The 24,631-nt window shown below is 38.4% G+C and overlaps 1 protein-coding gene across 1 annotated transcript in view; it reads left to right on the forward strand.

The window, feature by feature from the left end:
* The window catches only part of Agbl1 (ATP/GTP binding protein like 1), a 791,956-nt gene extending 770,847 nt beyond the window's left edge, over positions 1 to 21,109 (forward strand). Inside the window, exon 23 of the mRNA XM_036170190.1 lies at positions 20,890 to 21,109. Within this exon, the coding sequence (XP_036026083.1) occupies positions 20,890 to 21,109 (220 nt within the window). The remainder of the gene's footprint in view (positions 1 to 20,889) is intronic.
* Positions 21,110 to 24,631: the final 3,522 nt, after the last annotated feature.

Below are 24,631 nucleotides of genomic sequence, written 5' to 3' on the forward strand. Positions count from 1 at the left end.
GTATCAAGGAGTGACATATCTCAGATGCATCCAATGATGCTGTACCATTTTAACCATTTCCACAGTTTTCCAGAGAATGGATAGGATCTGGAAACATTGCACAAGGAAACACATTGAGAACAGTCAAAATCAAGCATGGGAGTGGTTGTCTTTTGCTCAAGGAATTTGTAGTAGTAAGAATAACACCATCATTTTCCCTTTCTGAAGTGACAAACTGGCTTTCCAAGGTCATCCCAATTGTGATTGAAACACCTACAAGGGCAAGGGCAAGGGCAAGGGCTTTGGGTGTTCCCCTGTAGTGGTTAATATTTCCTGACTCCTTGTCTGCAGAGTGTAGACATTCATGGACACCAGATCTAGTCTAATCTGAGTTTAAAGCAAATGGACATGGCTTAGCTCAGTGGAAATGCACCAGTTAGATTCGATAAATCATTTAGATATTCATGGCTGAAACTTCAGTGTATTACATGACATTCAAAAGTCTTCTCTCAATGGTCTTCTCCAGGGAAGAGCACAGCAACTGGTTATCCAATGCCACATGGTCAGCCCTAAAAACATACAACATAGCAACAAAATGAGACCATGAATTTGAAAGAAAGCAAGGAGGGATTATGTAGGAGGGTTAGGGGAAGGAAGGAGGAGGGAGACATGATATAATCTCAAAAATAAAAGAAAAATTAAAAAATACTTCTCTTGTACAATTGCTACATATTGAGCTATTAACCATTATCTACAGTTCACCAGTATTTTGAAAATCTTTTCTTTAGGTCCATTGATCTCCCCCATTTTAAAGAGAAAAAAGTCCATGATAAGAAATGTGTTGAGCAGGTCTCTTTACACATCTTGCAAGCCTCCCCCTCCTCCTATTTTACTCTCATACTCTTGTTAACTCACCCTCTTCTGCTCTCTTCTTCTCTTTTGATGAATGATTTGAATCACACTTCCCGAGACCTTCTTGGGAACATGTGTGCAGTAAGAAAGATGACCATTATTTTTGTGACCTTCTATGGGCGACTGCCAGGTATTTTAGGAGACCTTTTGGTCACATGACAAGAGTCCCCAGATTCTGTTTTGCCTGTGTTAAAATCTCATCATGGTTCTTCCTCCAGAGAGGTAAACTACACACATAAATAGGTATTGATTGAATCACAGGCTATAGGAGCACTTGGCCCTCTGTGATTAGCATACATCTTCTAAGTCATGTGTAGCTAGCTTCAGGATATTGAAAAGAAATGGTCCAAACCTCTAAGGTCTTTCTTTATTCTAGTTTAAGAACAGTGGCATCTGCTCGGACGTGTTTGCTTGTATGTTAAGTGAAGTGAGAATGAATGAAATTGGCATGGTAGGTGCTTAGCTGTGCTCGCTCCTCATCCTTCCCTAAAAGCGCCTGGAGCTTCCTTCTGTGCACAGGAAGTACATCATTAGTTTAGTTAACTTAAAAAATCAGAAAACAAAATAAAACGAGGAAATAATATAGTATGCCCTTTCTCTCGAAAGTGTTGAATCAGTGGCAGACTTGGTGATAGTGTGAAGAAGCTGATAAACACAAAGCCCCGGGGAACCATGCTAATTGTTCTGGGTGATGCTGGTAACATGCACATGGTGAGGGAAGCTGCTAGTGCCTCCTGGGGGAGGTGCAGCTTTCACACAGCTCTGATCTGAGCAAGTAGAGGGTGAACGGAGAATAGTACAATGCAGGCAAGCTGTCTAAAACCTCCCTTGACCCCAGAACTTAGGCCCTGGGGGAAATCAGAGCTGTCCTTTGCTGTCCTACACAGGCTGAGGGGCAGGAGTTGCATTTCATTAGTAAGAGGCCATGGAGATTCAGCATTCTCAGAAGGGAGATGGGTGATAGGCAGCTGGGGAGAGCATAGTGGATAAATACAAGTGTGTGGAATTTTAAGTGTTCCCCTCTTGCCTCTCTGTAGGTGGCTGCCTCTCAAGGTCTGGCAGGCACCCAAGTGTTGAGCATTACCTTGGCATTTGAAGAGAAAATAAGTGCAAAAGGAATCCACAAAGCTGCGTTTTATGCAGCATCAACATGAAGGAATGCCACAGGCTGAGTTTTGTTCACCCTGTTAGCATGCAGAATTATTTTGGACTACAGAAAGCTGTCTTTCCTCATCCAGGAAAAACAAACAGAACAAAAAAAGCAGAACTAATTAAGATCGTCATATCTCAATAAATATGTAAATGAAAAATCCAAACAAAGAAATTCTATTTATCACATCATAAAGTTGCAAATTGCTATACAGTCTGGCTTGGAAGAATTGCAAGGAATAGAGAGTTCTTAATGGCTTTGCTTGGAGACTATGTGAAGCTGCATCCACAGGGTGATGTTTAAGCAGGAAGATGATGTACTTGCCAGGACAAGATTCTTTCTGTGCTTTTTTTTTCCAGTTGTAGTAGAGAGGAAAGGGGAGGGAGTGCAGTAGCTGTCCTACCTACCTTTGCATTGTTCTGATACAATACTTTAATGGAAGCAACTTACCAGAGAGGTTTATTTTGGCTTACAGTTCCAGAAAACTATAGTCTACCCTCACAAGGAAGCCATGGTAATGGAAAGGAAATGCTCTGGTATTGGATGCTGGCTAGTCACATTGCTTCCACACTCAGGAAGCAGAAGGCAAATATAGCATGGAGCATGGCTGTCAAAGCCTCAAAGCCCACTCCCAGTGAATCACTTCTTACAGTGGAACTCTACCTCCTAAAGCAACAGTTTTCAACCTGTGGGTCATGGCCTCTTTGAGGAGGGGTTGCATTTCAGATATTTATATTATGATTCATAACAGTAACAAAATTACAGTTGTGAATCAGCAATGAAATAATTTCATGGTTGGAGGTCACCACATCATGAGGAACTGTATTAAAGGGTCACTGCATAGGAAGGTTGAGAACTACTGTCCTAAAGGTTCTGGGCTTTCCCAGCACCATCAACTGGAGACCAAGTGTTCAAAGGCATGAGCTAATGGGGCGGGGCAATTCACATTCTAACCACATCAGTAACTAACTGTGAGTTCTTGTGCTAGGACATTTGTTTCTGGTTTTTCAATTTATAAAAGAAAATAAGGTTGTCATTTTATAGATTAATCCAACGAGTCTTACAGAAGGTAAATTCTATTTTTAGACTTGGTACTATAGCCAAAATTCAAACCCCCTGTTGAGTGACTGATTCCAACTTTCTGTCTTGATTTTTAATTTATACTTTTTTCCTATGTCACAAGAATCCTTAGTACCACCCAAAGTAACTTTTGGGTGTGTGCCTAGAAGACATCAAAACAACCAGTTGAAAAGAAGACATGAGAGGTATTCAGAGAAGTGTTTATGTAGTTTCCCAACCCAGGTATTAAAATACATTCTCCCAATGATACCACAGATAGATTTCTGCATCATATTATTTTCTTTTATTTATTTTTAGTTATATTAAACCCTTTCTTGTTGAATGTATCATCTTTGAAAAGGGAAATAGAAAGGAGACAGGAGGTAGCTAGCACCCAAATGTTGCTGAAAATACAATAACCCTGGCTTACTGCATGCATTTTGTGCTAGGGTAGTAAAGTGGAAAGCTCTAGAGAGATAGTGTAACCTCAGTTATGCTGGTGGCTTTGTTTTAGAAGCTTTTCTCTGCTTTTAGCCTTATAGGATGTTCCCTTTAGAAGTCTCTGGTCATCAAGATTGTGTTTGTAGTCTGGTATTTGAGACTAACATCAGGGTGAGACTATCCTAAAGATGGGAGATGATTGGAATCAGCAAATAGTTAATGAGGCAGAGATAGCCTGGTGCCTTTTAAGTACTTCTCACTGCCCTGCCTGAGAAGTTAAGATCCTTGCAAGTCGAAGAAGATCAGCACTCTTAGCATCACTTATTACTACCGGCAGCCATCAGACCAAAGATACGTGACTTTTCAAAGATTAGTTAAATAAATGCTGGAGCACATGGTGGGTGGAAGGAGAGTCTTGCAAATGTTCTCAGGAAGGTTTCACAACAAGATGACTTGAAAGCTTTGCTTTTCACCTGGGAAGAACCGGAAGGAGTGTCAAAGATGTTTGCATTGTATTTTGGTATATCTGAGTGACTTTGTTTATAGGAAGTAGAAAAGTGGGTGGAGTAGTGTCTGGATTTGTACAGCTACTCCGCCCATTTGCTGGGGATAACTGCTAGCTATTGCCTGTCTTTAACAGCCCAGCTCCTTCTTTCCACTTCCCTCTTCCCCTTCTTTCTCCGTCCATCTCTCTTTTGTCCCTTTCTTATCGTCTCTACATTTCTCTCCTTTATCTCCAGAAGTATACTCACTAAAACTTTTCTGATTCTATCTTTCCATTTCTTAAATCTGAATTTGATTACTTCTGGTGTTCCAGACTTCCTCAAGCTTATCCCTGTGTCTACCTGCCCTCCCCAGTAAAACCAAAACAAACAAACAAACAAACAAAAAAGCTTTTGTATTTTGGGGATGTTGCCTGTGTGACAAATTTCTTGTGTAAGTAAACTTGACTTTTATAATGTAATTAGGTCTGGCATTACCTTAAAGTTAAGGTGTATTCTCACTTTGGAAGACATACCTTTATATTTTCATGCTCATATGTTTTCAGCTGTCATCTGGCATGTACTTCCCATGTGTACCATTACCAGATCCAGGTATGCTGTCTAGCAGAAAGAAGGCTCAGAGTTGCTTGGGTGAGCAGATTAGTAAATACAGAGGGCTGTACTTTGCTGTCAGTCAGACTGTTTAAATACCTGGCATTTGAGGTGTTCCTTTGATCAGCAATTTTATGTCTTTCTGTGTTTTTTTAAAAATCTTTGAACTGTATATTTTACCACTGATAACTTTTACTTTCATACCTAATATTTTCCAAACACATATTTAAATTCTAATTCTTTACTTCACTTGCTCTTTTTTTCTTTCTTTTTTAGTCAATTTTTATTAGTTCTTTGGGAATTTTGTACAATTTATTTTAAACATATTCCCTCCCTGCCCTGTATCCTCCCAGACATATTCCCCTTCCCTTTCCACAAAACTTTCTGTCCTCTTTTTGTTTGTTTTTGTTTTTAACCCATCAAAGGAAGCTTGTGCTGGCTACATACTCCTGAGTGTGTGGGATTCCACTTGAGTACAGTTGGCCTACCGCAGGCAACACTCTTGAGAAATTGGTCTTCTGTCTCCCAGCAGCTATCACTTGCCATTAGCTCTTCAGCAGGGGAGAAGAGGGATTAACAACACTGAAGAACTTTGGGAAATGTCACCAAAAGCCAACTGATTAGAAGCTTCCATATATATATATATATATATATATATATATATATATATATATTAGAAATGAAGTTTCTACTAGACACCACAGACTAACAAATAAAAAGTCTGGGCTCTGAAGTGTGTTATCTTTCCTTGAGTTTTCTTTTCCACTCTTACCTGTTATCTCTTTTGGTCCTTTGGTTTATCCCAAAGCATTTAATGTAAAATTTAGAACTCTGACTTCCTTGTCAACTGACATTTTTTTCCTAGCAATTTCTATCTTAATTAAATATAGCTGTGTCTCCCATAACTTGTGACCACTTTCAGCTTCCTTCTTTGAAGTTATTCTCCTCTTCTTTTATCAATACTTGACTGAACTCTGAGTGAATTATGAACAGATTTATGTGAATGGATGAGCAAAATACAAAGAATAAGGACTTACCTAGAAGATTAAGAGTCCAGAATAGATTGCATTTTTGTTTTTTGAAACTCGGTATTTATCCCCACTTTGATCTTGAGACAAAAGTTATCTTCAAATCTTTGTATTTTAACTTGACAATGAATAGACAACAGTTATTATTGCTTCACATGAAGACATTCTTTCTGAATTACTTGTTTCTGATACAAAATCATCCTCACTTTATCTTTCTTTCATCCCATCACATACTTTGATTCAGTGGCAAATTGTAGCTTTTAAAGTATGCTTGCTATTTCTTCCAGTCACTGTGTCCTCAACAAGGGGCCACGAATTCCTAATTAAAAATCATTTTGGTTTATCACAACTGTATACTGCTGTGATGATTTGGATAGGAATGGACCCTATAGGCTCACATATTTTAATGCTTAGGGAGTGGCATTAGGAGGTGTGCCTTTGTCCAAGTAAGTGTGGGCTTTTGTGTAAGCATCACCTCGTTGGGGGAAATATGTCACTAGGGGTGGGCTTTGGGATTTCTCTCTCTTCCTGCTGCCTGTGGATCCAGATATGGAAGCTCTTTCTCCACTACCATGTCTCCCTGCATGCCACCATGCTTCCCACCATGATGATAATGAAGTAAACCTCTAAACTGTAAGCCAGCCCTAATGAAATGTTTTCCTTTATAAGAGTTGTCATGCTCATGGTGTCTCTTCACAGCAATAGAATATTGATTAAGACAGCTACTTTCTCTCATAGCAGCTTAGCATGCTGGATAACTAGGGAAGTCCATACTTAGTGTCATTGCTTATTATCCACATTTTCATATAGTTTAATAGTTCATGGTTTTGAAACTAAGGTAATTTTCCAGTGTTGGTTAATGTCTTTGAAATAAGTCATTTACTTTACTTTTATTATTTTTGGAGAGATTGCATAAGGAAATTGAAGACATACATGATCCTCCACTCACTGAAACCAGAAGGTTTTGCTCCCACATTCTTCCTGAATGAATTTATTGATGTATGAAGCAGATCTCTCTGAACCACATTTTCATATCTGGCCTCCTAGGTCTATGCCAACCTCACAAATTCTTGTGGTAATATAAAGAGTAACTTCAAAATAATGTTTTGTTCAGTTCACTGTTTTTACACACACACTGAGATTTGTTACTTTTCTTCTGTCAGCTTATGTATTTCCTAGTTTTATGTCTAAATCCTCAATTCATCATGACTGTGTTATGAATATAATCTTTTCTTTTTAAATTAATGTTTTAGCTAGTTAATGTTCAAATATGAAAACAACACACATGTGCATACACACACACACACTCTCTCTCTCTCTCTCTCTCTCTCTATATATATATATATATATATGTTCATCTAAGTTAGCTTTTGTTGTCCTAAAATGTCCTTTTAATTGCTTTCAAAAAACATGATCCTGGCATTCAAAATAATAGCTACAATTCTTTTTCAATATTATGTACTCTGTTTTAATACAATTATTTGATTTATTTATTTTGTGTGTGAGGAATGCACATGTGAAGCTCAAAGGGCAACTTGTGTGAGTCGATTCTCTCATTGTTGCTGGTCCCAGGTATCTGACAGGGGTGTCAAACATGGCAGCAAGAATTTTTACCTAAACTGTCTTATCAGCCCCAAATACTCTGGTTTTATTTGCCAAATTTTACTAAATTAAGACACAGGGAAAAATTACTATTGTTTCTTTGACAAGTGACTCATGATGTTGAATTTAATTTGATTGCTGTGATGTTTTATAATTATTATATTGCATATGGTAGTGGCCATTGCTGTTTTGATTGAAGTAAATGTCCAGTTTAATTGTAGGAAATTGGCAACTTCATTGATTGGCTCTTCACCATGATTGATGCAATGCTTAATCATTCTGGGGATAGGCTTTTTATTCCTAGATGATTTTCTTCTCTAGAAAAGTAATATTTAATCAAGATTTTCTTGTATCATTCCCTTTATTTCTAACAAAAAATTTTTCCAAAAGAATGCTTCTACTTGTCACACCCCTACTTATAAGCTTTCTCATAGTTTAGCACTTTAAGCAATGATTCTCAGACGTGTCTGCTCAGAGAGCATTTGGCAGCATCAGATGCCATGTTCTGGTTGTCAGCAATGTTGTGGGCAGCTAATGGGGAGAGACCAGTACTCTTCTGTTGTGGGATGTCTTTCTGTATGCTGTGAATGTGTATTGCTATGATTGGCTGATAAATAAGGCTGCATTGGCCTGTGGCAAGGCAGGATAAGGTTAGGTGTTACATTGAGACTAAAGAAAAGAACAAGAAGGGTTGAACTGGGAGAGACTCAGCCTGCTGCCCAAGGAGCAACAAGATGCTAGGAGACCAGTAATGCCACAGCCACATGGCAATATATAGATTTATAGAAATGGGTTGAGTTAAGTTATAAGATCTAGTTAGCAAGAAGCATAAGTCATTAGGTCATACAGTTTGCAAGTAATATAAGCCTCTGTGTGTTTACTTTGGTTTGAGCAGCTGCAGGACCTGGTTAGACACAGGAAAACTTCCCACTACAACCTTCAGTGCAAAGAAACTGTAGAATCCCAAGGTAAATAGTAACCTTGCTTTGCATCTAATACCCACTTATGAATAAAGTACATACCATCTTTGTCTTTATAGGTCTGGGTTACCTTACTCAGAATGATATTTTCTAGTTCTATCCATTTGCCTAAAAATTTCATGTCTTTGTTTTTTACCACTGAGTTATATTCCATTGTGTAAATGTACCACATTTTCTTTATCCAATCTTTGGTTGAGGGGCATCTAGGTTGTTTCCAAGTTCTGGCTATTACAAATAATGCTGCTATGTACAGAGTGAGCAAGTGCCCTTGTGGTATGATTGAGCATCTTTGGAGTATATGCCCATGAGTGATATTGACAGGTGTTGAGGTAGGTTGATTCCCAATTTTCTGAGAAACTGTCATACTGATTTCCAGAGTGGCTGTAAAAGTTTGCACTCGCATCAGCAGTGGAGAAGTGTTCCCCTTACTCCACATTCTCTCCAATATAAGCTATTATCAATGTTTTTTATCTTAGTCATTCTGACAGGTTTAAGATGGTATCTCAAAGTTCTTTTGATTGACATTTCCCTAGTGACTATGTATGTTGAGAAATCCTTAAATGTCTTTTGGCCATTTGAGATTCTTCTGTTGAGAATTCTCTGTTTAGATTTGTACCCCATTTTTAAATTGGGTTATTTGGTATTTTGATGTCTAGTTTCTTGAGTTCTTTATATATTTTGAAGATCAGCCCTCTGTCAGATATAAGGTTGGGAAGATCTTTTCCCATTCTGTAGGCTGCCCCAGAAAAGCTATGTAAAAAGGAGGACCCTAAGAGAGACACTCATGGATTGCCCCAGAAAGAGGAAATAGTTAAGATCTGCTGGATGAACTGGGAGTTGAGAAAGAGGGGAAGGGGTGGGAGATAGGAACACGAAGGATCTAGATGGCTAAGTTGTGGAAGTAATGAAGAGGGAGAGCAATGAAAGAGATATCTTGATAGAGGGAGACACTATGGGTTAGGGAGAAACCTGGTGCTAGGGAAATTCCCAGGAATCCACAAGGATGACCCCAGCTAAGATTCCTATCAGTATTGGAGAGGGTGCCTGAACTGGCCTTCCCCTGTAATCAGATTGAGGACTATCCTAATTGTCATTATAAAACCTTCATCCAGTAACTGATGGAAGCAGATGCAGAGATCCACAGCAAAGCAAGCATTTTGCCAAGCTCCTGGAGTTAAGTTGATGAGAGGAAAGAGGGATTTTATGACCAAGAAGAGGGCATCAAGATCATGATGTGGAAAACCACAGAGACAGCTGGCTAGAGCTAGTGGGAGCTCAAGGACTCTGGACTGACAGCTGGGGAACCTGCATGGGACTGAACTAGGCCATCTGAATGTGGATGACAGTTGTGTGGCTTGATCTGTTTGTGGGGCCCCTGGCAGTAGGACCAAGTCTTATCCAGGCACATGAACTGGCTTTTTGGATCCTATTCATTATGATGGAATACCTTCCTCAGCCTTGATTCAGGAAAGGATGAGCTTGGTCCTGCCTCAACTTAGTATGCAAGACTTTGTTAACTCCCCAAGGGAAGCCTTACCTCTCTAAGGAGTGGATGGGGTGGATAAGATTGGGGGGAGTAGGGGAAGGGAAGGGAGGGGGAACTATGGTTGGTATGAAAATAAAAAAATAGTAATAATAAAAGAAAAAGAGAAGGGTGACCTTGTGCTAAGGCTGGAAGCCTATTGCAGAGGAGCCAGCTGTGAACTGCTTTCTCTGGCCTCATGTACCTACAGGTCAATATTAGGAAGAGCACTAGAGAGATATAAACAAAACAGACCCTCAGATTTTACAGTAGAGTCCAATATTCACAGGGTCGGAAAGATAAGAGTGGCATTAATGGATCAAGTTATTAATCACCATATGTGTTGAATTTTATGGGTTAAAATAGATTTCTTTTGATAGGAGTGAGAAGGAAGACGAGCAGGTTAGACAGAATAGAACGTACAATGTCATCTAAAGGCAAAAACAAAAACAAAAACAAAAAATCAACAATGGTTTTTCCTGTTAGAGTACAAAAAAACATACATCACAATGTAATATGTCTCATGTTAATATGTTATTTATGGCAGAATTTTGGTGTTTAGATGGCAAAGTTGAAAACTAATGTACTTAATTGCTTCTAGTAAGAAAGCATGGAAACACTGAAGGTTTCTTGGTTTTTTTTTGTTTTTGTTTTTGTTTTTTTAATGTAACCTCAGCTCTATTTAGGGGCAATGAAGATGAAAAACAAAACAAAACAAAACAAACACTTGGTTTTGTCTGAATGTTGTAGGGACAGGATCTTATCTAAGTTAGTGAGGTAGTCAAGCATGGGTAAAGTTGAAAGACTTGTCATGCTTTTATGCATTACAACACTCTGAGCTAACACAGAGAACTGGTCTACCTTTGAAGCTTTCAGTCCATTATATGATGTGAGAAGTAGCTGGCAGTCCATCCAAAGAAAAATAGCTAAAGAAGCCTTTGAAAGAATTCACTCTCCCCAGGAGAATTCCCTGTTCTTTAATGGGGTCCCATTTTTTGGTAGCCTCCCTGGAGTAGTGTAGCAGTCTAGTCATCTTTGTTTGACATCTAATATCCTCCTATAAGTGAGTACATACCATGTTTGTCCTTCTGAGTCTGGGTTACCTCACTCAGGATGATTTTTTCTAGATCCATCCATTTGCCTGCAAACCTCATGATGTCATTGTTTTTCTCTGCTGAGTAGTACTCCATTGTGTATATGTACCATATTTTCTTTATCCATTCTTCAGTTGAAGGGCATCTAGGTTGTTTCCAAGTTCTGGCTATTACAAACAAAGCTGATACAAACATAGGTGAGCAAATGCCCTTGTGGTATAATTGAGCATTCCTTGGTTATATGCCCAAGAGTGCTATAGCTGGGTCTTGGGGGAGATGGATTCCCAATTTTCTAAGGAAGCGCCATATTGATTTCCAAAGTGGCTGTACAAGCTTGCATTCCCACCAGCACTGGAGGAGAGTTCCCCTTGCTCCACATCCTCTCCAGGATAAGCTGTCTTCTGTGCTTTTTATCTTAGCCATTCTGACAGGTGTAAGGTGGTATCTCAGAGTTGTTTTGATTTGCATTTCCCGGATAATTAGGGATGTTGAGCAATTCCTTAAATGTCTTTCAGCCATTTGAACTTTCTCTGTGGAGAATTCTCTGTTTAGTTCTATAGCCCATTTCTTAATTGGACTGTTGGGCATTTTGATGTCTAATTTCTTGAGTTCTTTATATATTCTGGATATCAGCCATCTGTCAGATGTGGGGTTGGTGAAGACCTTTTCCCATTCTGTAGGCTGTCGCTTTGTCTTGTTGACCGTGTCCTTTGCTCTACAAAAGCTTCTCAGTTTCAACAGGTCCCATTGATTGTTTCTCTCAGTGTCTGTGCTACTGGTGTTATATTTAGATTTGGTTTTGTGTTGGTTGTTGTCTGCTCTTCCCTGGCAATTTAGGAACTTCATATAACACTTTACATACACTGCCTTACCTAAACCTTACCACACTACTTTATGGTAAATAAAATTGGCCCTCCTGGATTCAGTCAAAATCTGTATAAAAGTACATTGTACTGCATAGGTACAAAACACATAAAGTTGTTTTTTTGGTCATTATTCCCTTTGAAACTTACTGCAACAACCATTTACATGATATTAACAATTACAAGCAATTATGAGATGACTTAAAGTATATAGAAAGATGTATAGGATATATGCAAATCCCCTGCTTTTATTTTTCACGTAAGAGAATTGAAAATCTAGATATTTAGTATTTGCAGGAAATGCTAGTTATAGGGGGAAAGCTTGTAATGTGATTTTCACTGTAAATATCAAGAAATTGACCTGAATATTTACAGGTGAGTTCTTTGAGGAACTCAATAACTTACTTAGTGCTGTGTGCTATTTAGAAACTGATCAGTATTTAGCTGCCATGAAGGATGACTGGTGCTACTGTTATTAGTTATTTAAATAGAATCCACTAATAAAGAGTCACAAGGTGGTACTAAAAGGAATAATTTCAACAAAGATTTGGCTCTTTCAGATGAGCTGACTGATTGCATGAAGCCACTCTACTGTTTGAAACAATGCAAGAGCTCTTATTAGTCTGTAGCACTTGTACCATCCCCCAATTGCTCTGACTTATATACAAAACTGAAGTGTTTTTTCAGCAGACATTTGATATTTTTTTCATGTTAGATTTTCTTTTGATTCTAATCCTGTGAAGGCTGAAATGAGAAAGTTTTCAAATGTGCGAGTTATTGGCATATTCCAACTTTTCTGCATCACAAAATTCATTTTACATCTGGTTCACCTCCTTCACTCTGCACCATAGAGGCTTTTCAATTACTTTATTAACCTTTATGCTTGATATAGTCCAAAATATTCTGGACAGGGACCAAAAAGGAGATGATAGAAATGACTGTATCAGTACACTTTGCTGGGGTGAGGGGAGGGCACCACCAGAGTGTCTGTTGTGCTGATTGCTAAGGTGCTAAGGTTGCTATAAAAGGTTAACTGAAGTCAAATTGTGCTTGATCCTCATAAAATATATCTGCAGCTAATTTCTGAGGAAAAAAGAAAAAGAAAAAAAATGTCATGTGATGTTTCCCAAAGTCTTCATGTTTTTTTAAATTTTTTTTCAAGACTTTTTTGTTGTTGTTTGTTTTTTTTCTTCTCTCTTTCCTTTTTTTCATCCTTTATAATCTTTGAGACATTGCAAATGCACAGTGAGCCCTCTGACACTAATATAAGTATTTAATTTCTGGCTAGCTTGATACAAGCTAGAATTATCTGAAAGGAGGGAACCTCAATTTAGAAAGTGCTTCTGTGATCTGGCTGTAGGGCAACCTCTTAATTAGTGACTGATGGGGAGGGTCCAGTCCATGGTGGGTGATTCCATCCCAGGGATGGTGGTCCTGTGTTCCATAAAAAAGCAGGCTGAGCAAGCCATGATGAGCAAGCTAATAAGCAGCACCCCTCCATGGCCCTTGCAGGTCTCCAGGTTCCTGCATTATTTGAGTTCTAGCATTATTTGAGTTCTTGCCCTGGCTTCCTTCAATGAGGAAGTACAGTATGGAAATGTAACCCTTTCCTCTCCAACTTGCTTTTTGGTCATGGTGGTTTGTTGTAGGAATAAAAACCCTAACCCAGGCAGATAGGGACACAAATTCTTTAAGAAAAAGAAAGAGAGAGAGAGAGAGAGAGAGAGAGAGAGAGAGAGAGAGAGAAGGAAGGAAGGAAGGAAGGAAGGAAGGAAGGAAGGAAGGAAGGAAAGGCTGGAGAAAAGAAGGAAGGAATGGGGGAATGGAGAGAGGGAAGGAATGGGGGAATGGAGAGAGGGAGGAAGGAAAGGATCCCCTTACTAATTACAAAGATCAAACAAGGAATTGTAGTTGTGGGAAATAAAATAACAACACTCAGTAAAACTGTCAAAAGGGATAGTGTGAATATAACTACTTACTTAACTTGATTACTTGTACAAGGGTGCACTTTTTTCTTCATATAGAATGTGCTTCCAGTGTTTGAGAAAACTTACAAATCATTTTCAAGAATGGCTACATGTTTCGGGCAGCAATATATTAGGAGTCTAGTTGATATCCTCTTTGTTATTTTCTATTATGGCTATTTTTAACATTCAGTCTTAATTTTCATTTTATCATAGTCTTTCCCTAATGACTGCTGTTGATGAATATCTTATGCCATACATATATCTTCCTCATGTCATCTACATATTTCATAAATACATTTTTATAATCCATTTTGAGAGCTCTTTACAAATTCTAAATATGACTTCTTTATCAGATGTGTGTTTTGAAAACATTTTCTCACAGTAAGTAGTCTTTTTTCATATTCTTAATGAGCTCTTAGAGAATAAAGTTTTATTTTTGATGAAGTACAATTTATCTGTTATTTTTCTCTTACAGATCATATTTTATGTCATTTCTAGGAATTCTTTGTCTAGGCCAATCTCACTTACCTTTTCCTAGATGTTTATTTTCTGAAAGATTTACAGCTTTGTATTTTAAATTCTGAATTAAATTTGTATATAGTATAAAGTTTATGAAAATTTTACTTATGTTTTGTTAAGAAACATACAGTTGCTTCAAAAAAGGCAATTTTCTTCTATTCGCTAATTTTCATTTTTTTGAAATTGCACCTGATTAGCTTTATTAGTGTGCATGTACATCTGTGTTCTCTGCTCTCTAGTGGTCTTAGTGTCTGCCACTCTTCCAATACTGTGCTGTCTTGAGCATAGTCACTATGTATATCTTGAAATTGAATGATAAATCTGGAGTTATAGCTCGGTTGGTAGAGTATCTGCCCCATACACACAACACCCCAAGTCTGTTCCCCAGCACCACATAAACCAAGCATGATGGTACATACATACCTATAATCCCAGCGCCCTAAAGTTGGGGGCCGGGCAGGAAGGATGGTGTGGAGTTCAAGTCACTTTGATTGCATAGTTGTAGCCAGAAGTTTCTCATGTCCTGCCAAGTCCCCACAGTTCCATGGCTGGCTTATAAAATAATCACTCAGAAGCTTATATTAGTTATAACTGATGAGCCATTAGCTCAGGCTTATTAATGACTAGATCTTACACTTAAATTAACCCTTAATTCTTATATATGTTTAGCCACATGGCTTGGTACGGATCCTCACTTCTGTCTCGACATCTTGCTTCCTCTGTGTCTGGCTGGTGACTCCTGACTAGTCCTTCCTCTTCCCAGAATTCTCCTTGTCTGCTTGCCCCACCTATACTTCCTGCCTGGCTACTGGCCAATCAGGGTTTTATTGAACCAGTTCAGGCAACCTCTCCACTATGGCTAGTAGTCTAAGCTGGGATCATCCTTGTGGATTCCTGGGAATTTCCCTACTCACTCATAAGTAGATACTAGATATAAAGCAAAGGATAATCAGACTACAAACCACATCCCCAGAGAAGCTAGAATACAAGGAGGACCCTAAAAGGGACACATGGATCACCTTGTATTATCCCACAATATATAGTGAGTCCAATGCCACCCTAATATATGACTTTTTTTCTTAAAACATTGAAAGAAATGATTGAATGGCTATTCCCACTTTGGTCTTATTTTCAAAACCATCTTATCTATTTCTCATTCATTTTCATTTCTATATAAGTTTTAGGGTGATCTCCATTATGTTGAGTTCTTGACGCTGTTTCTGCTTGTCTACTCACTTAAACATCTTTCCTTTCTGTGATCTGTTTCTTCTGCCTGTTGTATGGCTTGTAACTCTGTCATGAGTCTTGTATGTGTGTTGTTAGATTAATACCCAACTGCTTCATTTTTGTTCAGTCATTATGAATTATATTACAGCTATTACAGCAATTAGATACTGTATAGAAATGCAGTTAGTATTGGCATGTCTTTTTTTTCCTTGCAGTTGTAGGAAGTTTGAGGACTTTGATTATCTTTCACACAGTTCCAAAAGGACATTTTTTTAAAAATTTATCCTTGTATATACTTTTTTATTCTTCTCCTTCATTGCTGGCTAAGACTTCCAGTTGAATAGCAATGATGAAATTCTTTTTCTTCTTCCTAATCTTTATGGAGAATCAATCTTTAGCCACTGTGCTCAGTATCAACTGATTTTATAAGGACTCTTTATTCATATGAGGAACTCTTGGTATTTTAAAGTGTGTTTTATATCATTAATGATTACAGGATTTTATCAATTGTTTCCTGAAGACATGTATATGATTGTGTAATTCTTGCACACTATCCTATTAATATAGTGGATTACATTTATTGATCTTTCAAGCATTGAACCAGCTTGACTCTCAAGATTTAACTTCATGTGGTCAGGGTTTATAATTATCCTATATAATACTGAATCTAACCTGCTATTTCTTAAAAGAACAACACATTTTTTAAATTTATTAGGGATAGAAGTTTACAATTGTCTTTCTGTTTACAATGTCTAGTTTGGTACCAGTGTAATACTAGATTTATAAAATAAATAGAAAATACCTCTTAGTTCTATATGAAATTATATAGAATTGTTGTTTTTTTCCCATTTTTCATACTTCTCTAAAGAAAATATCTGAGCCTAACATGTCATTATTAAGATATTTGGAATTATGAATCTAATTTTCTGAATAGTTCCAGAGACATTCAGATATCCCCTTTCACATAAGGAACTTGTGGTTTTTTTTATTATTTTTATTTAAAATTTTATTTTTATTCATTTTTCATACCAATCACAGATCCCCCTCCCATCTCTACTCCCCCTCAGCCTTCCCCAGCCCAACCCACTTTCCATCCCCTCCTCCAAAAGGGTAAGACCTCCCATGGGGAGTCAGAAAAGTCTGGTACATTCAGTTGAGGCAGGACCAAGTCCCTCTCCTGCTGTATCAAGGGTGAGCAAGGTGTCCCACCATAGGTAATGGGTTCCAGAAAGCCAGTTTATGCACCAGGGAAGATCCTGACCCCCCTGCCAGAGGCCTCTCTAACAGACCAAGCAACACAACTGTGTCCCCTATGTAGAGGGTCTAGTCTGGTCCCATGCAATTTCCACAGATGTTGATCTAAAGTTCCTGAGTTCCCATGAACTTGGTTCAGTTGTCTCTGCAGATTTCTCCGTCATGATCTTGACACCCTTTTCTCATATAAACCCTCTTACCTCTCTTCAACTGGACTTCTAGAGCTTGGACTGCTGCTTGGTTATGGATCTCTGCATCTGCTTCCATCAGATACTGGATGAAGGCTCTCTGATAATAGGCTATTCAGCATTCTGATTACCCAGTTCAGGCAACCTCTCCACTATGGCTAGTAGTCTAAGCTGGGGTCATCCTTGTGGATTCCTGGGAATTTCCCTAGCTGGGAGAGGGCTGTAGTGGGAGAGCAATGAAAGATATATCTTGATAGAGGGAAACATCATGGGGTAAGGGAAAACCTGGTCCTGTGGTTGTTTTCATTGTTTGAGAGGCTGATCTGTACCATTTCTTGTATGCTAAGTTCACATATGTATAGATTTTGTCATTGTTATTGCTTGTTCTTTTTAATATTGCTTTATCCCTTAGATCCCTGAAAACTCAGTGTTCTAAGGGAGGATCATAGTTTATTTCTGATACTTTCTTCTTCTTTATCAATTTTTAATTGTAATAGTATTGTGTATTTTTTCAAATAGTCATGTCTATTTCATTGTTTTTGTATCTTCAGTTTTCTTCCCTTCCATTAACTCTTGCTCTTATTTGATTGATTTCTTCTACTTGCTCTGCATCTTTTTCTTGTGTCTCCTTTTCTACTTTCTATACATCATAGATTATACTTTTGACTCTGAATCTTCTCTTGTGGTTGCTATGTGGGGTTTTCTTTTTTTCACTTTCTAACCCAGATTTGCCTAGAACTCATGGAAATCCTCCTGCCACCTTCTCCCATGTACTGGGATTGAAAGAATGAGATATTACAATGTGCTGAATTTTAAGCAATCACTCCTATAAATTTTTCTCTTGGTGTGACTTTATCTGTGTCCAACCAATTTTCATTTATTGTTCATTTTACATGCTTTTTTTAACATACTATTTTTGCCCTTTGATCCTGTTTAGCCATCTAATTGTTAGTGAAAGAATGTTTACATGCTTTTGCTTGCCTTTGAAGTCTACATCATAGCATCACGGGCTATGTATAGATGGAAACTGGTTACTCTAGGAAAGTCAGTGATACACAGTTTTTAGGTTGGGTTTTTATTGTGTGTGTGTGTGTGTGTGTGTGTGTGTGTGTCCATGTGAACATGTGTGCATATGAGTGTATGTGTATGTGCATGTTTGTGAGAGAGAGAGGCACCAAAAGTCTGTTTATTTAAGAATGTTCATCATACAATGTAATTTTATTAGCTTTAGTCTTCATGGATACATTTAATCTGTAGGTATATTTTTCCTACAATAGCTGCTACTTTGAGCTGTTTGACTTCTAGCTAGAATTCTACAGGAAACTGTCAGTTTTTACATCATTAATAATCAGTGGATAGAATAATTGCATCATGAATATCCATAAAACTTTAGAAACCAGAGATTTTATAAAAGCAATTAAGAAAACAGCTAAATAAAATGATTTGTAATAAATACTTTTCAATCTACCCCAAACATACATGTTCAATGTGGTAAATTTTTGCACCTGCTGTGTTCACTTTAGATAATCTGTAGACTAAAGTAGATATGAATTTGGTGGGGCATGAGCTATATTTTAGTTTCAATTAAATTATAGCAAGCTCTGGTTCCAAACAAATTCAGTAACTATCTTAGAATAACAATTAGCAGGGAATTTTTCAGTAAGGGAAAGGTTATCAAAATGGTCTCTTAGTAGCAGTTAAGATGAATGTGTTAATAGAAACATGTCTCATTTTCTTGGATGTTGAGAGCTTGGAAGATTACAAGAAGTTGATTGTATGAGTAAAATATTGTAGATGCATCAAGTTTGATATATGTATTTCAACAGGATCAATTTATCAACTATATTTTAATGGGAGGCTCCAAGTTTGTTATTGACTTGAGCATACTCTTCCTGGAGGACGAGGCCTTTGTAGAACAAACTGACTATGTTTACTCCTGAAAACTGAACCCCATTGGAAAGTCCTATCCATTAAAGCCGTTGATATTCATGTTCTATTAATTAGCAATGGGGAGTTGCTGCAAGGTCCTAAATTTGGTGATGGCACACATTTTAGAGAAAATATAAGCAGCACCCATGTGTCTGTAATAATTATTGCAGTAACATGGGTGGGAAGCAACACATTTAAATGCACATTTTCTTCTGTATGGTGTTTGGTGTCTTCTTAATATCCATAGCAGAGAAATGGAATTGAAATTTGTTGACTGATATTACTTCACAAAGCATTATGCTAGATAGCATCTATATGTTTCTTCCCCAGAATTCACTTCAGCTACGGTGATCTCATTATGAAACTAGGGTTTTCCCCAAAGTCCCATAGCCAGGTCTTGAAACCAGGCTCTTGATGTTTTACTGCACTGTCACCACAGTACCTAGGATGACAGCAGAAGAGATTCAGGCACTCAGGATTCTTGCTAAATAGAAACTATCTTAGAGCTAGGTAGCTTTTACTTTCCTTTATTCAATGACTTTATTACTGACAATGTGATCTGTAAAATATAATGGCCATTTAAAGCAATGGGACTGTGGAAACAAGGTTTGTATTTCTCTCCCCTCTTCTCCATTTGTGTCTTACCAGACCTTCAGTTTAGGCAACAGAGACTGTGAAGAGCACCGGGAGACTCTGATCAGTCAGTAAACAATTAAGAAACTGGCCTGATTCATTTCCTGAGTGTAACCATGCTACTGATTGCCCATTTCCATTGTTTATGGAGAGGCAGGTGGATGAACAGCGCTGCCTGATTTATGAAGTGCTTGCCTTCTATAAATCACAAAGTAGAAACCCAGCATGCTGCTAATCCTAATTGGTAAAGTCCTAAGTAGGGAGTGATTAGAAAGTCTTCAGGTATCTCATGCAAATGAGTGAGATATATAGCTTCTTGGGAGGAAATTCCCTCTGATCACAATATGCAGTAAAGTCTTTTGGTCCACTGCGGCTGCTCCCTCTTGTCTCTTGCTGCTCAGCCCCTGTTGATCACCCAATTGTTGATAAATTAGAGAGGGGTGCAGAAATAATGGAGAGCTATAAGCATAGGAGAAACAGAATGTTGTTTTCTTGTTTGTTCATTTATTTATTTTCATCTGGATTAATTTCTTTCCAATACCATTTGTCATGATGAAGGAGAATTATGTGAGACCCACAGTATGATTTGGTAGAAGGGGGACCATGAATTCTTGGAGTCCTCTCTACTTTGATCTGATCCTACTCAGTGCTGGGAGGGATAGAATGGCATTCTCATACATTCAATGGTAGCCTTCTTGGTGTGACCACATGTACGTTAACCTATTTTGAGAGTTCTACATATGCCAGACTGTCTACATCATTTAGATGGAAATTCACTGATTGACAGAGAAGTGCAGTTTTAATGGGCAGAGGAAGAAAGGAATGTAAGGACTTTGAAAGGTGCCCTGCTTATTCTCAAGGGAGGAATTAAAGAGAGAGGAGGTGTGATGAAAACATTTAAGGGAGGAATGAGTCTTGAACTCATAGCATCTGTGGTTGTCTCCTCAAAACCCGTGTCAGATCAGGCCAGTTAAAATTCCAGCATGGATAGGGTAGGAGTTCATGATACCCCCAATCCTTGCTGAGGAACTATTAGAGTTGATGGCTGCTGGAGGAGGAAGAGTCAGTTTTCTCCATGAGTGTGACCTCTCTTGGGTTTCCCATTGTTCAGTGGAAAGCCTCATGTCCATGCATATACAGGCAGTACTAATTGATCTTAGTGGGTTATTTGGAAAAAGACAATAGGAAGACTTGGGTATAGTGTAGTAGGGAGTCTGGGAGGAGTTCAAGAAGTTAGTGAGAAATCCTCAAAGAATAAATTACAAAAAAGTCAGAAAGGGAACTTGGCTACCCTTCTCTTCCATAATGTAAATTTTCTTCTTCTGGCTAACTTATCTTTTTCTTCCTCCTTCCACTTTCCACCACCCTGTCTCTATCTCCCTTTCCCTATGTGCTTTTCCTTCTCTCCTCCCTCATTCTTCTCTTTGCTTTGGGGACATGAACTACAGGTGTGGCAGCAGCAGCAGTAACAGCAACAGCAGATCCACCGAGGTTGATGATGAGCCATGCTGCATGGAGGAGATTAACTACAGTGCAGATAGCAGCTCAGACCCAGAACCCAACTTCACTGAGCTGGACCGGCAGATCCAGGAGTGTGCCTTTCAGAAAGATGAAGAGGAAAAAGAGGAAGGAACAGGGTGGAGAAGAAGATCTATTCCCCAGTCCTGAGGTTCAATGCCAGCTCTGTGTCTCCAGCCACTGGACTAATGGCCATCACACGGCTTCTTCACTATTAGATATATAGTGTCTAAGCCAGTAGAAAAACTAGTCTGTGAGGGCCTAGGTATCTTCTTTGTGTTGTTGCTCTAGCTTTACCATGCATAGAATCTAGATACGTCATAAGATTTTATATACACAGCATGCTATCATTGCACTTATAATTGGACATGGGTAGTGTTTTTAGGATTGCCATGGATCCTCTGATCTCAGCTCTCCACCAGTCCTGAGCCTGACACAGAAGGAGATTATAGCCAGAGAAGAGGGCTCTCTTTCTGGGTTCTCAGAAAGAGTTTTAAGTGGTTAAGTTGCTCCATGTATAAATAGTTTCTCAGTACTATAACATTTGAGCTTACAGCACAGACATGAAGCCTACTAAGATCCTGAAAGGCTTGGCAGTTTCTCAGGTCCTGGGTGACTGAACATAAAAGCCCATGAGACCAAGTCACAGCAAGTATCACCTTCGATGTTCTGTAACAATCTACATTTTACAGAGGTTGGAGAGGCTAGCAGCTGGGCTATATTCTGTGGTAAACAATATAAGCACTGGTCTTCACAGATTTCAAATTTATGCAAACATGATAGAGATAGAAGATGTGTGCTGGGAAATCCATTCATTATAGAATCAGACAGACAGATGTGGTTCATATCCTGCATCTGGCAGTGACTTGTTCTGAAAACTTAAGTAAGTAATTACATCTCTCTAAATTTCAGGGTTTTTATATGTGCCATGGGAATGGACATATCTATATCACAAAGTCATGGTAAAGATGAAATAAGATCATATATGAAAGTGTGCAACTTGGCACCTGCTCCACACTAACACTAGCTCATAGCACATTCCCACCCAGAACAGAGAATTCTATATAAGTATTTGCAGTTATAAGCAAATGCTCTCTGGGGTCTGGGGTCACATGATTGTAAAGGATTCCTTCCTGGAAGAGATCTGCAAAGGAAGCCACAGAAGAGAATGGAGGCATTTGGGAGGCTTAACATGGTGGGGGGGCATGGTAGAGGGTTGTTCAGGACACAGAGGAAAATGGCTTTGAGATTGAACTTTGAGATGAACAGGGGCAGTGAGAGAAAGCCAAGAAACCTGTGGATACAGATAAGAACGGGACAGAAGATGTATAGTGTGTTTACTGTATAGTTGCCATTACTATTTTGTTAGGGTTGGATTTGACTATGAGAGGGAAATTACAAAATAATGGAAGATTTCGTAGGTGCTTTTCTTTCATGTGGAATTCTATATGGAAAAACAAGTTGGAGCTGGTGTTATAGATGCTTGGTATCAGAGATCCAGCATCTGATTCTTCATCAGATTTTGAACTCTGTGAGTTGTAGCTTTTATGCTTAATCTAGGATGGCTACAGAAGCATCAGCCTTTGCATCTGCATCCCATATGCCATCAGGAACAACAACAACAACAAAAATAGAATGTGCCATCTACCCTTCAAAAATTTACACCTAGAATTTCTGCTTAATCCCAGCCAGAGAGCATACAGATGACAATGTGGGAGGTTGAAAACTGACTGTCTTGAGATAGTTGCTGGCATTTGAATTTATAAAACAAAAGAAACAGACAATACTGCATATTTGATGTTAACTGCTGAAGATGCATTTCATAATCTGTTCACCAACTCCAGATAGTTTTGGAATTAGTTAAATAATAAAAGAAAAACCTCAGCAAAAGCCACGGGACAAGATTCTTCCACAGTTTAGCACCAAGGTGTAGAAGAAAGCCATGCCCCTTACAATTTAGAGAAGTCACATCATTGGTAGTCTTTTCCTTTTACATCTATTATACCTCTATTTTACATTCTTGCTACATCTCAGGAAAACCATCCTTTCAATTAAGAAATGCAGTGTTCTGTAATATGCATGTAAGGTTTAAGGGAGAGAAAAAACCAGAAAGACAATTCAAATTCCAGAGTCACAGCATCTTTTAACATCTCTTGTATTCATCTTACTACCTTCGCACTCTCAAGAAGATCAAACAAATTGCTCCTGGATTTCCATTGACTTGAAGAGTGAAAGACATAATCCTGTTGAAATATAAATATCAGAAAGGGCAGGGAAAAGAGTGATCTTCATCAGAATTAGCACCGCCATCTTAATTATTTCAAGGTTTAGTTTCTAGTCATCTAACTCAACTGTGAGTGACCAGGGCAAGGTTAGCTTCTGAAGGAAGAATTTGGAAAACATTGTGGACATGGAATATTCATTGATCTATCTGTGCAAAGGAGGGATGTGAAGCACCTATTATATGCCACATCCTCTACTAAGCCCTACAAATGCAGGTGGAAGAGATTATGTCTTCAAGTTCAAAACTCATTTGAGATGTGTGAACAATAAACATTTTATTTTATTACATTGGTATGGACCATGATGAAATGACACAAAGGATAATATGAAAAATATTGACTCTAATATGAATATTTGTATTGGTAAAATTCTATCAAAAGAAGATCATAATTGCTGTTACTATTAAAAGGTATTCATGAGTTCATAGGCAAAACAAACAAACTAACAAAAGACTTGCTAAGAAACGAGAAGTATGTGTTGAAAGATCCTAAGGTAAGGTAAGAATTTGGGATTAAATGATCAGCATGACTAACTAAAGGTTCTATTTTTAGATTAGGAAAGGAGAAACATGTGAAAAGATGAAATTGAGAAGGAAGATAATAATCAGACTGGGCAATATTTGGCATGAATTCAAGAAAAGGTTGAGTTTGGCTCTGAATGTGGTAGAGGGATGGCAATATATATCAGATGCATGACTATCATTCATCGGTGACACTGCCCCTATGTTCGTGAATACTTTGTTCTCACCCTCTCCATTTGAGATGTTCATTTCTTTGAGGACTACCCCCGAGTGTGACAACATGCTTACAGGACAGAACACATGCAGTAAGCTCAAAAGGGTGAGTGTGGTTTGAGACTGTTGAATATTGAAAACCTAAGAGACATTGAGTTGGAGGGAATTTCTTTAAATGAGAGGTACAGCAGTGAACTGAATTTCAGTGTCAGCATACAGACATACACACACACACACACACACACACACACACACACACATCACATGTGTATATGTATGTGTATGCTCTGTTTCTTGAGCCATAAAGTTCTCCAAAAGGGCTCTTTGAGTGTGTAAATCCTTTCATGGGATTCTCATTCTCCAAGGTGACTCCCATGACTTGATGTGGGCCACCAAAACTCAATTCAGATTCTGGGAAGATGACTCAGTCAGTAAAGTGCTTTCTACACAGGCACGAGGATCTGAGCTAGGATCTCCAACAACCATATAAAAACCATGTGAGTGCTAACATTCACACCTGATGGGGAGAGGCAGAGACTGGTTGATATCTGGAGCATAATGACCTGTCTGTCTAACCAACCATCGAGCTTCATCTTCAGAGAGAGACACTGGAAAGCTATGCAGTGAGGAAGACATGCAATCTGTTGATTTCTGTT

This window comes from Onychomys torridus, chromosome 1 (assembly GCF_903995425.1).
Source record: "Onychomys torridus chromosome 1, mOncTor1.1, whole genome shotgun sequence".
Taxonomy (NCBI): domain Eukaryota; kingdom Metazoa; phylum Chordata; class Mammalia; order Rodentia; family Cricetidae; genus Onychomys; species Onychomys torridus.